Here is a 15,414-nt window from a genome sequence, read left to right on the forward strand (position 1 = left end):
TCCATTAAAGACAGTATAACCGAACCCTTTTCGAGCCCTCTTACGCACTCACTAATTTAGGCCGTCGGATCACGTGTCCGAGCGGTTCTTGGCCGTCCAAGGCAGTCTTTTCCCCCGTGCGGGCTGATACTGGGCCGGCTGTCCTGGGCCGCTATTCCCGCGGCCGAATTAGGAGCTTCTAGTTCACTGGCATGAGCTAACGTCGGATGGCGAATGTATGATTGTGATTCTGCTCCGCGTCTTCGTAGCCCCCACTAACCTCCCCTCCCCTCCCCTCCCCTCCCCTCCCGGCACCACGTCACGCTCCACACCCCCAACCCCTCCAAGTGCGTTGCCGCTGTCCTTGTTGCCGCAGAGAGAGGAAGATAGAGTGACGACAATGGTAACGGCGAGCCAAACAGATCGCCCACACCATGCGGAGTGGAGCCGCTCAGATCTTCGCGATGGCGGCGGCCGACGTCACCACCATCCTCTACAGGTCTGTGTACCTCTCCTCCTCCTGCGTCTCCTATTTTCTATGAGTCGGTTGCTCGATCTGGTCTCCGAGATGGTTGAATGGGAGAGGAACATGAGAGGCCGAGCCCCAGAGTACGGTCGTCGCTGTCATGCAGGAAGATGCTATATCGAGCCTGCCGCCGCCGCCTCCACGCAGGAAGAGGCGTCCTGAGTGGCTACCGAGGCTGAAGACGGACAAAAGAGAAACCTCAAGGAGGCCGACGCAGGCGCGGTGGCGAATGGCGCCTGGGAGGACGCCAGCCGACCGCATGTGGAAGGCAACCCACAGGTTAATCTCTACGACACCCCACCCCACTCTATCCATGTGTGTGTTGTACCTAGGGTTTAGTGCACAAACCAGTAAGACCAATCTTGCAGTTGGACATGCTAATGCTGATGACTTGTCTGAACATATGTGCAGGGACAACGTGAACCTGCAAAATCAAATAAGAAAATGCGCATGTACACTATTATGATTTGTCATGGGCTAATGAAATTTGCAAGCCTAATTTGTCAAAGAATGGAGATCTCACCTGATCCATATGGAGTAAACCCCACTCCCTGTTCCAGATTTCTTCAATAATCTTATCTGAATCTTCAGACCGTTTGCCCCCAAATGCCACCATGTTATATATGTAGTCACAACAACACCAGCCATCCCTTGAAATTTCTCTGTTTTATCTTATGTAAAACAGCTGTTATGTTCATCTCTTATACTTGACCTGAGCTTGAACTGGAATGCCCATTTATCAATAGACACAGCATATGTGACTAAGCATAGATAACTCTTCTTAATACGACAAGCTCCAGACACACCTACCAAGGACATACCAGCACCACAAGGCCTGACCTTGCTCTGCCTGCAAAGTCATGGCAAAAATTGTTCAGAAAAGGAGAAGAAGCAGCAGTTCATACTCTGCAGATACTTGAGTTCCAAAACTAACAATTAACAAATGAACCCAGGGCAGTATTTTCTTGCTAACGCTGAGAGCAGTGAGACTGTCCCTATATTTTGCATAAATTTGACAGATTATTTCAGAATTTGGTAGAAGTCAATAAACCCAAAAGAATGCTAATGAACCCAAAAATGTCCATTGGGCAAAAAAAGAAAATGCATACTTCTAACCGCTAGCCTACACCCTACAAGGTAGAGATCATACTTTAGTTTGCGGAGCAAATGCGCTGAGACAATCTGCAAATGAGCTCAAGTGCAACAAAATTTTTACAAAGGATGCAGATGTTCTTTCAAATGCCATGACTCGTCCAGTTGAATTGTTTGTAACTCATGTGAGTATTGACAAGGCTGAGCAGCTTATTAAGAGTGTTATAGCTGAGGTATGCTAAAGGTATCGGTTTGTAGTAGTTCACTTTAGATGCAATCTGTGAAGTTACATCTCTATGGTTCCATCAAATACATCTATTCCAGGCTGAGCTGGCGGTTCCTCTACCTTGATAGCCAAAGTTTTTGGGTCCAGACAGTCCGGTTCAGAGGAGTTTGAGAGTGAATGCATGCGCTCGGGCTCCCCCAACCTTGACCTCGACGTCAAGCAGTGGTGCCCCTCTCATGGCCAGTTGAAGTGGCGTCCCCAGGCACGCTGCCATCAAGATGGAGACCATGCTTCAGCCCTTCAGCCACCGCTGGCCTTGTCGTCCTCTCTAGGTTCAAGGAGGAGCGAGTAGGAGGACATGGAGTAGCACTCGTATATCGTGTGTATCCTTCACTTTATTATTCCAAATCAGATTACCCTGCCAAGGTCAGTACTACTTTTTGTTGTTTCTTGTTATCAATATTTTTGTATCGCTTCTAAAATGTCAATTGCCAATCATTCTCCATAGATGTAGTCATCCAGTTCTATGACCTAAAATATATGTTATCCTTTGCTCAGTTAGTACATAAATATTCAGAAATAGTTCACCGTGTAATTTAAGATTAAAATTTATGTTAATTAGGCTTTAGCTTGTCATGCTGCTTTTGTCTGTTTGGTGAAGTTGAACTAAAAACATAATTAGCATTTTTCTTCATGTGCTCATCATCAGCCTTTAATGTGGATGTTGTACTGACATGTAAACTTCTTGCAATAGTTGTAGTGTGTACGGATACTAATTTATATGATCTCTCTTTTCTTCCCTCCCTTTATTAGGTCCGCTTGGTGGTTAAAGCGATATGTAAATCAATCATAGTAAAATACTGCACAAGGAAGATGTCTTATCTCCGGTCTTTAATTTGGACGTCACATTTAGACTTCCTGCCATAACCATGGTGTGTAGTGATACTAATATGTATGCTCTCTTTCCTGCCTCCCTTTTTATTTTTATTGTGATATGTTTGGAGGCTAAAGTAATTTGTATCTCAATTATTGCTAGATCACTAAGCTAGGAATCTGCTTTGACTAAATGACTGAATAAATATCACATGTAATCTTAGTAAGCTCTCCAGAATAAAGGGAAACAACTTCTTGGTTCATATTCAGATACTGAAATTAACTTTTATGTTTGCATCATTGCTATTACTATGTACTATGCTTGGATGGTACACCAGCCTCTTGTAACTTGATATATACAAAACGTAGTCAAACTTCACCTCTTCTATTGCTAACAAATATATATGCCAGGATACACTACTAGGAAAACGGCTATAGCTCATATGCACATTAATGGCGCACCAGGTATAGCAGTGGCGCACCAGATACAGGTACGCCATTAATGGCCATATTACTAATAGCGCACCTGGTGTATGATGCGCCATTACTAGTTTTATCCTGGCCCCACACCCCTTCCCAGACTTAGCAGTGGCGCACCAGGGTATAGTGCGCCATTACTAGTTTTAACTAGTAATGGCGCACCACACCCACGGTGCGCCACCACTAACAATTTTTTTTATATATTTTTTTCAAAACTAGTAATGGCGCACCACACCCACGGTGTGCCACTACTAACATTTTTTTACTTTTTTTTCAGAACTAGTAATGACGCACCACACACCAGGTGCGCCATTAGTAACCCTGGTTACCAATGGCGCATTCCTAGGAGGTGCGCCATTGGTAACCTGAGAGCAGCTAGATATTTTCGACAGCCACCTACCACACTCACTTTCCCCACTTCATTCTCTCCACCTCTACCAAGCTTGGTCTCGGCTGCCTCGTCCTCCTCACCTTTATTGAGAAGACGTACAATGACCGAGGCCAACAGAGGACGGACGGAGATATAATCAAAGAGCACAACTCATGTTTCACGCGTTGGTTCAAGGACAAGCTTCTGTCGTACCCTTTACATGAGGATTCTTCCGCGGAAGAAAAACTCATATTCGCCTTGTCACAGGGCGCCGAGCACAACCTGATGACCTATGAGGCGTACGGTATCAACGGCTACACATTCTACACCGAGGAAAAGGACATGAAGAGCGATTATCAGAACTCCGGGGTAACGATGGAATCCTACACCGGTAACGACAAGGACAGATGCTACGGAAGGATCGAGGAGATCTGGGAGCTGAGCTACGCTGGAGAGAAGGTCCTGACGTTCCGTGTCAGATGAGCCAAGAGCGTCTTAAAAGAAGACCGGTATTTCACCACCATGGTTATACCCGAAGCCAAATCCAAGACCGCGGGCGCCAACGTCACCGCGAAAAATGAGCCATGGGTACTGGCTTCCCAAGTGGACCAATGCTTCTTCATTACCGACCCGTCAAAGCCCAGTCGTGTTGTCGTGAGGAGAGGCAAAAGGAACATCATCGGAATGGATGGAGTCGCCAATGAGCAAGACTTCGACAAGTACGGCGACCCGAAGATGGAAGATGACGACGACGATGAAGTACCATACACCACAAGAAGAAGCAGGACCACCCTACCTAAAGGACGTCCGTTCAAGAGAAGAACTCCATTTGCGAAAAAGAAAGGCAAGAAGATTGTGAAAAGATAGCTAAGATCGAATCACGACGTGTCGACCGCGTGTGTATCAGTGGCAAGCTCAATTATTACATGCAACTAAGTTGAAGTATGGAAATGGCATTTCTTCTGTTCTAGTCCTCTATCCAGTAACCTCTTTTGTTCAAAATAGTGGGGATTAATGTTGTCTGTACTTACCTTCCATTTGTAACTTTTCCATCACCAAGTTGAAGTATCGACCACGCCTTCTTCCTGGATATTTAATTTTTGTTCTTCTCCCTCTTGTTTTGTTGCAAATCATCATTTACAGCCACCTTGGGCTTCTTTGTTTATTCTGGTATTTTATTTTTCAGTGTTCCTTTTCCTGCTTAAATTTGCAAACATTTTTTGAAAATGCGAATATTTTTCTAACTCACAAAAAGTATTGAATTTGTTAATATTTTTTAAACTCATGAATATTTTTAAATTTCACGGGCACTTTTTGAATTCATGAATATTTTTTCAAATTTGATGATATTTTTTCATATTCATAAATATTTTACCAATTCACAAATGTTTTGCAACGCAAATATTTGAAAATTAGTAATAACTACTTATATCGTAACATTTTAAAATTTATGGTCATTTTCTAAAAAATTATTACATGCAAATAAAATCCAAAAAAAAGTTAGTAATGGCGCACCAGGAGAAGGTGCGCCATCACTATCACGGTGTTTATGGCGCACCCCTGGAAGGTGCGCCATTAATATACCAATTTTTATTTATGTTTATTCTGATATTTTATTTTTCAGTGTTCCTTTTCCTGCTTAAATTTGCAAACATTTTTCTAACTCACAAAAAATATTGAATTTGTTAATATTTTTTGAACTCATGAATATTTTTAAATTTCATGGGCATTTTTTGAATTCATGAATATTTTTTCAAATTTGATGATATTTTTCATATTCATAAATGTTTTACCAATTCACAAATGTTTTGCAACACAAGTATTTGAAAATTAGTAATAACTACTTATATCTTAACATTTTAAAATTTATGGTCATTTTCTAAAAAATTATTACATGCAACTAAAAATCCAAAAAAAATGTTAGTAATGCCTCACCAGGAGAAGGTGCGCCATTGCTATCACGATGTTTATGACGCATCTCTAAAAGGTGCGCCATTGCTAACTCTCCCCCACTAAAAGATCCCAAATCCTCCCCAATCTCACACCTCTCTCCCCCCAATCCTGCCCCCGTCCTGCGCCCCCGACCTGCGCCGCCGCCCCCACTACTGGAATCAGCTAATTTGCCATCTGCCAGCTCTTTGCCGTCTGCTAGCTGACGGCAAAGAAGCTCTTTGCCATCAGCTACCCAAAAGCAGACGGCAAAGAAATGGCAGACGGCAAAGAAGCTCTTTGCCATCTGCGAGCTCTTTGTCGTCCGCTGGCAGACGGCAAAGAGAGAGGTGGCCCCCACCCCCCGCCCATTTGGAAAATACTTAACGGCCCACCTCTTTGCCGTCTGCCAGCAGACGGCAAAGAGGCAAAAGGGCGGACGGCAGAGAGTGGCGGACGGCAAAGAGGACACTACCTAACGGCCCGTACCCCCCGCCCGTTACTCTGTTCTCTCCTCGCCGAGCCCCGCCACCACTTCCCACCCCACCGCCGCCGCCGCCGCCCGCCGCGCGCCGCCGCCCCCACCACTCGCCGCCGCCCGGTCGCCCCACCACCCCGCCGCCCCACCGGCCGGCGCCGTCGCCCCCGCCGCCCCGTCGCCCCACCGCCCCGGCCCCCCGCCGCCCCACCGCCCCGTCGCCCCCCCCCCCCCCCGCCCCGGCCCCCCGCCGCCCCGGCCCCCCACCGCCCCGCGCCCCATCGCCCCGGGCCCGGCCCCCCGCCGCCCCAGGCCGCCCCCGTGCCCCGGCCACCTCCTCCACCGCCCCGCCCCCCTCCTCCACCGGCCCTGCCCCAGGTGAGCCCCCCTCCTTTTTCTGTTTTTTCTGTTTTTTTCCTTTTTAGTTTTAGTTTTAGTTTAGATTTAGTTTTAGTTTTAGTTTTAGTTTTAGGTTTAGTTTAGTTTGAGGAAAGAAGAAGAAGAAGAGAAAAAGAGGAGAGGAGGAGAAGAAGAAGAGGAAAAAGGAAAGGAAGAAGAAGAAGAGGAGGAGGAGAAGAAAAAAGAAGAAGAGGAAGAAGAAGAAGAAAAAAGAGGAGAGGAGGAGAAGAAGAAGAGGAAAAAGGAAAGGAAGAAGAAGAAGAGGAGGAGGAGAAGAAAAAAGAAGAAGAGGAAGAAGAAGAAGAAGAAAAAAGAGGAGAGGAGGAGAAGAAGAAGAGGAAAAAGGAAAGGAGGAAGAAGAAGAAGAAGAAGAAGAAGAAGAAGAAGAAGAAGAAGAAGAAGGAAAAAAAGGAAGAAAAGGAAGAAAAGGAAGAATAGGAAGAAGAAGAAAAGGAAAAAACCCCGACCCGACACGGCACCCCGACCCGACACGGCACCCCGACCCCGACCCGGCACCCCGACACGACACCCCGACCCCTAGACCCCGACCCCGACACCCCGACCCCGACCCCGACCCCGACACCCCGACACCGAGCCTGACCCGACACCCCGACCCCGACACCGACACGGCACCCCGACCCCGACCCGGCACCCCGACCCCGACCCCGACCCCGACACCCCGACCCCGAGCCTGACCCGACACCCCGACCCCGACACCGACACGGCACCCCGACCCCGACCCGGCACCCCGACCCGACACCCCGACCCCGAGACCCCGACCCCGACACCGACACGACACCCCGACACCGACTCCCTGACACCACACCCACCCTTACCCCGACACCGACACGGCACCCCGACCCCGACCCGGCACCCGGACCCGACACCCCGACCCCGAGACGGCACCCCGACCCGACACCCCGACCCGGCACCCCGACCCGACACCCCGACCCCGAGACCCCGACCCCGAGCCTGACCCGACACCCCGACCCCGACACCGACACGGCACCCCGACCCCGACCCGGCACCCCGACACGACACCCCGACCCCTAGACCCCGACCCCGCGACCCCGACCCCGACCCCGACACCCGGACCCCGAGCCTGACCCGACACCCCGACCCCGACACCAACACGGCACCCCGACCCCGACCCGGCACCCCGACCCGACACCCCGACCCCGACCCCGACACGGCACCCCGAGACCGACACGACACCCCGACCCCCGACACCTCCCGAAAAGGTGTTCTTTGGCCTTCCAGAAGCCGACGGGCTCATGTATTTGTGAATTATTAGTTAGGTCATATATCTTTCGATTTTGTTATGAAAAACATCATATATAATTGTGTTGATCGGGTAGTTTTAAATGTGCAGTCGTTTCATCGCTGCGAGGTTTGGTGTTCGACGACCTCGCCGTGCGTTTGACGAGCTCTGCCCCTTCGTTCGTGGGTGAGCACAAATGACATGTCCTCCTCCCCCATTAATTATTTGATCTATTCCGATGAAACTTGATAGCTAGCTATATATGTGTCTTGAATCATCAGTATGCGTAACCAATATGTGTCTCCCGTTCGAAAGCGTCATAGTTATAAATATGCATGCATTTGCATATTTATAACTTTGATTCTTTCGAATTGTCCAACGCTATCCATGGACAGCCCGAGTATGTTTAGATTGGGTTCGTTTTCCCATATGCTTTGCTCCGGATCCGACGCATAAATTTTGTCAGTGCCTCCCCTGTTGTTCTCCGGGTACACATCCTCTCTGTTTATTGCAGAGACGTGTATCAGGAGAACAGCGGGGAGGTGCTGCCGAAATTTTGCGTAGGATCCGGAGCATAGCATGGGAAAATGAACCCAATCTAAACATACTCGGGTGGGATTAGGACCTATCATTACCTATTAGAGTGTAGGTTGCATGGACGTAATAAAATTGACAAAGTAGATCAACTAATGAATATATACATGGTGAATTATATATATATATATATATATATTTGTTGTGTGTCTAGTAGCTCTGAAAGTCAAGATGAGTGATCGTGCGTGGATGTACACCGGTCACACTGGTCAGAACAAATGGAGCACTGAATGGTTCACAAAAACCAACGGGTTTGTGCGAGCCGCATTTGCAAATGGCCAGAGAAAAACCTGGTGCCCCTGTTTACGGTGCGGCAATTGGGAAAAGAGGATAGAGGCTAAAATGGGCAAACACCTGCAGAAGAGTGGTTTTACGCCCGATTATACGGTGTGGACATTTCATGGTGAGTCTTCCCAACGTGACCGAGCTGAGGTGGATCGTCGTCGCACCGACGAGCATGGTACCGGGATGGAAAACATGGTGCAAGACTTCGATGATGCTCGGGATTCGGACGAGGAGATGGAGGAATCTGCAAAGGCCTTCAATGAAATGTTGGAGTCTTCAAAACGTCCGCTCCAAGAGCACACTGAGCTTTGTCAGTTGGATGCCATCTCACAAGTAATGGCTCTGAAGGCTCAGTTCAACTTGGGCAGAGAATGCTACGATGCAATGATGACAGTATTTGGACGCTTTCTACCCAAAGGCCATGTAATGCCTGCAAACCTGTACCAGTCGGACAAAATCCTCCGTGCACTAAAGATGCCCTATGATAAGATACATGCCTGTGAGAAAGGATGTGTCTTGTTTAGGCTTGACTATGCGGACTTGAACTATTGTCCCATTTGCAAGTCTTCCAGGTATGTTGTGGTAGACAATGGTATGGGTGAGAAGACACAGACCAAAATCCCCATTAGTGCTCTTCGGTATATGCCAATCGTACCAAGACTTCAACGTCTTTTCATGGTCGAAGAGACGGCCAGACAGATGACATGGCACAAAACGGGCAAAAGAACCGAACTAGATGCACATGGGAATCTGATGATTGTACACACATCGGGTGGTGTTGCGTGGAAAAAGTTTGATGAATTACGTGGTGACAAAGCGGCAGATCCGAGGCATCCTCGAGTCGGCATCAGCACGGATGGGTTCAGTGTGTTTGGTATGACAGCAGCCCAATACAGTTGTTGGCCCGTATTTGTCTTTCCACTCAATCTCCCCCCCCCCCCCCCCGGACAGATTCTGCAAAGAAAGAACATTTTCCTAACGTTGATAATTCCAGGGCCCAACTATCCGGGGAAAAATATGAATGTGTACATGCAAACGCTTAAGGACGAATTGCAAGAAGCCTGGGATAATGGGTTCAAGACATACGACGCCTATAGCAAACGGAACTTCATAATGCGTGTCTGGTACATGTACTCGACGCATGACTTGCCGGCGTATGCGTTATTCGTTGGCTGGTGTGTGCATGGAAGGTTCCCATGCCCCACATGCAAGGGAGCTCTTGAGTTTCGTTGGCTTCAGGCCGGTCGCAAGTTTTCTTGCTTCGACATGCGTAGACAGTTCCTGAATCCTCGCCATAAGTTCAGGAAAGACAAGAAGAACTTCATCAGAGGTAGAGTTGTCAAAAACTCTGCACCACCTGCATTCACAGGCCAACAGACCCTGGATCAGTTAAACGCTCTCGAGCCAGATCTAGAGCGTCCAGGGTACTTCAAGGGGTATAATTCTAAGCACGCCTGGACTCACAAAACATGCTTATGGGATCTGCCTTACTTCAAAGACCTCCTTTGCCCACACAACATCGACGTGATGCACACTGAGAAGAATATCGCCGAGGCACTTTTTGGTACATTGTTCGGCATAGATGGGAAGTCAAAGGATAATACTAAGGCTAGAGTCGATCTGGAGGCGCTATGTGATAGGCCGTTACAAAACATGAAAGAACCGAAAGGAAAGCAGAACTGGACGAAGCCAAAGGCATGGTTCAATCTTGGAAGGCCAGCTATGAGGGAAATTATCTTGTGGGTGAAAATGCAGTTGATGTTCCCCGATGGGTATGCAGCGAATCTACAGAGGGGAGCCAGTCTTGATAAATTGAAGATATTTGGTCTCAAGAGTCATGATTGGCACATATGGATTGAGCGGGTAATGCCGGTGATGTTGCGTGGCTTCATCCCTGAGGATGAATGGCTAGTACTGGCAGAACTCAGCTATTTCTTCCGTGTTCTTTGTGCGAAAGAACTATCGCCTGGCGTGCTAGAAGAAATGGAAGAGTTGGCGCCGGAGTTGATCTGCAAGTTAGAGAAGATCTTTCCACCGGGCTTCTCTAATCCAATGCAACATTTGATTTTGCATCTCCCGACCGAGGAAAGATTGGGGGGGCCCGTGCAAAATCGTTGGTGCTAACCAACTGAGAGGATGCAGAAGACGCTTCGACAAAAATGTAAAAATAAACGTAGAATTGAAGCATCGATGGCTGAGGCATTCATCACTGAGGAGGCGGCAAACTTCGTGACAGCACACTACGAAGCCAAAAATCGTCATTTGCATAATCCGAAGCCTCAGTACAATGCTGACGACCCTAAAAAGGGTGGATCAAACCTCAGCCTATTCAAAGGGAATCTCGCACCAGCTAGTGTTTCAAATCCAGTATCTTTGGATAACGAACAATGGCGGACCATTTCGTTGTATATCTTCAACAACCTGATAGAAGTGCGGCCGTACATCGAGTAAGTTCTCGGTACATAGTTTCGCAACTTCTATTTTCTTTGAACTGCTCTTATTCCTGGATATTTCATACAGTCGATACGCCGCCTTATTCTCGTATGGAGCGGTGATCCAAAAGGATTCTGTCGAAGAGTATGAGCTTCTCGCAAAGCAAGGAGGCGGCTATCCCGGTTTCATCTCTTGGTTCAAACAAACGGTAATTTCTATTAGACTTGTAGGCTAATTTGCAGGCGGCTATCCCGGTTTCATTTGCTAATTTGTGCGTAATGCAACAATCCTCTCATATTAAACTTGTAGGCTAGTTCAGAGTCTATGGACGCCGAATTGAGACAAGTCGCTAATGGTTTTGACTATAAGGTCCGTTCATTTGACAAATACGACATCAACCGGTATCGCTTTCGTACCTATGGCAAAGAGCTATCTATGGCCGACCGAAAGTCTACAAATTGTTGTGTATCTGCTATCGGCGAAGGAGGTACCGAGTATTATGGGAGAGTTGAAGCAATTTATGAACTTCTATTCTATGGTGAAAACCCACCGAATGTCGTAGTCTTCAAATGTTATTGGTTTCAGCCGAAGGAGACTAGAAGGACTCATGAACATATAGGGCTAGTTGAAATCAACCAAAGCACCCATTTAGATGTTCCTGATGTCTATATTACGGCTCAACAGGCGACCCAAGTATTCTATCTACCGTGGGCCTGCCAAACTAATCCAAATCTGAAAGGTTGGGATGTCGTTTATGAAGTGCCGCCACGTGCTAGACTATCTCCCCCAAAGGAAGAGGATTATGAACCTCACATTAACCCAGACACATATGAAGGAGAATTCTTCCAAGAGACACGTCTTTCCAAAAAGCGTTTCAAGAACCGCTATACTTCACCCCAAAACATTGAAGTAGACAGCGACAGTGAATCCGACATCACCCCAGAGGAGGAACAAGAAGAGCCGGAACAAGAAGAGGTTACTGCTGCGGATGACCTGTCATTGCTTGACCGATTACGTCAAGGTGGCCTTGCACATGTTGATGCCACTGAACCCTATGAGCCCGTCATTGATTATAGTGATGATGATGATTATGCATTTATTGATGATACTGATCGAGATTATTAGTAGTGTCAGGTATTAAAATTTTTAATGTTGTACTTGATGATGATACACTTAAGTGATACACATATTATTATTCATGTCGGTCTTCTTTTTATGTTGTACTAATTTCGTTTACTGTTTGTCATGGCAGGTGTTGAAAGATGGTGGGCGCTGGTCGGGAGCGCGCCAAGGCCCCTTCTTCGTCGGCGCGTGGTCTGAGGTCTTCCATTCCAGACGCACCTCTCCACCGAGCGTTGCTGGACAGTATGGCCACACCGCCGGGCCCTTCTTCGTCGACCGCGGTGCCCAGCAGGGGACGAGGTAGGAAGAGAGGAGGTGGGGCACGTGGTCGCGGGAGAGGAGGTAGGGTGACTGCTACGGCGCCTTCCTCGCCGCCACCCCCAGCTGTTTCACCCGAGCACGTGACTGCTAGGGTGGACGCGTCCGAGGAGGAGGCTACACGGACTCCGGTCCACGAGCCTCCGGTCCACGGGTCTTGGGCCCACGAGCCTCGGGTCGACTGGCCTTCGGCCCACGAGAGTTCGGCCCACGAGACCCCGGAGGAGCACACGTCCGGATGGGGTACCTGGCCGGATCAGCCCGACGAGCCGAGTGGCCATGCTGATGATGGCGGGGAGCCGACTGATCTTGAGGAGGAGGGGGGCACCGTCTACCAGCGTGGTGCTACACGGCTCCCGTCCGTGTCGGCGACCCGCGAGCATAGGTGGTTGATTTTCCCTGATGGGGAGAGGTACCTAAGTGCATTTAATATTTTTGTACCTTGTGCATTCACGTTTCTTTAAATAACTAATGCGTTGGCCTTGTCATGCTGCAGGGGTTGGGACCACCATCATAGTGTCTGCCGGCCCAACTCCGTCCTTGGAGTTCTTTTCCGGCAAAACTTCCCGGGGTTTGTCACGTTGCCTGGTGAGGGTCGGCTTCCAGAGCTTGGATTGAGCTGGGAGCACTACGTGGCTGCCCCGGCCCCGCCGGATGTCATTATCGACGGTGTCGTGTGCGACACGAGGGAAGACATGGTGATCAGGACGTTCTGGGTAATTTCTCCTTTACACATTTAAAAATCTTCAACTAGCTAGTTATTAATTGTACTAATCAATATTGTCTCATTTGATTGCAGACATTCTACAGGTGTGAGGAGGGATACGAGGAGGACGCGGCACATGTTATCGAGAACGTCTGCAAGCGCCTACTCCAGAACTTACGGCACGAGGCTCAGGTGCAGGCTGTTCGAGACTACTACGCCTTGCGTGGTATCAAGAAGACCAAGCCGGCGTGCCGCGATAAGTTCCTGAGTAAGGAGCAGTACATGAAGGTAATTCTTAAGGCCTTCTACTTAAGTTCCTTCATTTAGTAATTCTTAGCCGTAGCGCTCAAGTTTCTATTTGCTAACTTAGGCGCCTCCAAGATGGTGTGCGGATCGGATGGATTGTTGGGAGGTGTTGGTCGATGAGTGGTGCTCAAAAGAATGGCTAGCCCTCCACAACGAGGCCAAGGACAAACGTGCCCAAATGGAAGGTGTGCCACACCATCAAGGCAGCTCCAACTTATATCAGTTCGGGCGCAACTGGGTATGTGGTTTGCTTCATGATTCATGCAATTCATTCATCATGCTAGCTTGAGCCCTTTAATTACTAATTTACATTGTTTCTCTCTTTCAGGCACGCCACAATAAGGTGGATAAGGTGCCAGAGGTGTACGACCTGTATGCCATGGCCCACACTGCCTCTTTCAAGAAAGTCAAGGCTTTCTCTCAGTCTGACCTCGATGATGCAAACAACTTCACCAACATCTCCTCCCACAACAAGCTCGTGAGATATAGAGATGAGGGGAAGGCGAGGAAAGGGGAGGACTTTAACCCGAGCCAGGGTCCCATTGATCCAGAGCTGGTGATGATATCTGGTGGCGGGAGGTCCCATGGCTCCATAGCCATTGGAGATGGACTTATCCGTTGTCCTAGCACTCTCCCGGAGATCAAGGCGCGTCAGTCGAGCTCCGCTCCTGAGATAAGGCCTCGTGAACGGCCAGTGCAACTCGCCATCAAGGTTAGTGATACGTACTCAGTTATCTTTCTCCATTACATTGTGTGCGCTTCCATCAATGATTACAAATGGTCATGTGAGTGGTGTTGCAGGCTGCTATACAGAGTGAGAGAGATCGAACGGAGAAACTTCTGGCGGAGGCGGCGGAGAGGCAGCGGGAGTTGGAGGAGAGGACGACAAAGATGATGGAGGAGGAGAGGGCACGGAATGACATGCAGGCAAGGGCCATGTACGAGCTCCTTGTGGTAAGTTTCTTCTGCAGATTAGCCAAAACATTCATGTAGTGTTTGTCTCATTACTAACTAGTATGACTGAGTCGTCGAAACCAAATGTGCAGTCTGTGTGCGAGAAGACAGGTCAGACCGCTCCGCCGATGCCAGTGATTGCTCCTGGGACCACGGTGAGTTTTATTTGAATGGACATTACTTGCTAGTCTTAACATTTGAGTGTCATCATGCTAACAAGACATTGGAAATGATCTTTGGTGCAGCGTAACTCCAGACAAGCATCGCACGATCCTTCTCCAGCTACCGACACGAGCCACCCCGCTCCTACACCTCCTGGATCTTGGTAAGTTTATCTAGTGTTTTGCTTAACACATGCATAAAGACCTAGACTTAGCTTTAATTAGCTTAGTTAGCTCATAGACGATCCATTTTACTTAAGTTAGCTCTAAAATGACCCATTTTACCTAGGTTACCTTATAAATGATCCAGTTCATCCAAGTTAGCTCAAAAATGACCCATTTTACCTAGATTAGCTCCTAAATGATCCATTTTACCTACGTTAGCTTTAAAATGACCCATTTCAACTAGGTTAACTCCAAAATGACCCATCTTACCTAGTTTATCTCATAAACGATCCATTTCAACTAATTTAGCTCATAACCGATCCATTTCACCAAGTTAGCTAAAAAACGATCCATTTCACCTAAATTAGCTCTTAAATGATCCATTTCACCTCAGTTAGCTCAAAAAGATCCATTTCAACTAAATTAGCTCATAAATGATCCATTTCACCTAAGTTAGCTAAAAAACGATCCATTTGACCTTAGTTAGCTAAAAAACGATCCATTTCACCTTAGTTACCTCAAAAACGATCCATTTGACCTTAGTTAGCTCATAAACGACCCATTTCAACTAAGTTAGCTCATAAATGATCCATTTCACCTTAGCTAGCTCATAAACGACCCATTTCAACTTAGTTAGCTCATATATGATCCATTTCACGTAAGTTAGCTCATAAATGACATACTCTTCTTGTTCTAGTCTTCTTCTTGTTCCACTCTTCTTGTTCTAGTCTTCTTCTTGTTCTACTCTTCTTGTTCT

General features: G+C 47.8%; 1 protein-coding gene across 1 annotated transcript; it reads left to right on the forward strand.

Moving 5' to 3' along the window:
* Nucleotides 1-443: 443 nt before the first annotated feature.
* LOC141024994 (uncharacterized) lies at nt 444-15,097 on the forward strand. The gene is made up of 6 exons (XM_073500557.1): nt 444-478; nt 917-957; nt 1,643-1,830; nt 13,706-14,089; nt 14,179-14,331; nt 14,424-15,097. The coding sequence occupies exons 1-6, from the start codon at nt 444-446 to the stop codon at nt 14,499-14,501; spliced, it is 879 nt and encodes a 292-aa protein (XP_073356658.1). The 3' UTR covers nt 14,502-15,097.
* Nucleotides 15,098-15,414: the final 317 nt, after the last annotated feature.

Source organism: Aegilops tauschii, chromosome 1, assembly GCF_002575655.3.
Source record: "Aegilops tauschii subsp. strangulata cultivar AL8/78 chromosome 1, Aet v6.0, whole genome shotgun sequence".
In the NCBI taxonomy this organism is placed as follows: domain Eukaryota; kingdom Viridiplantae; phylum Streptophyta; class Magnoliopsida; order Poales; family Poaceae; genus Aegilops; species Aegilops tauschii.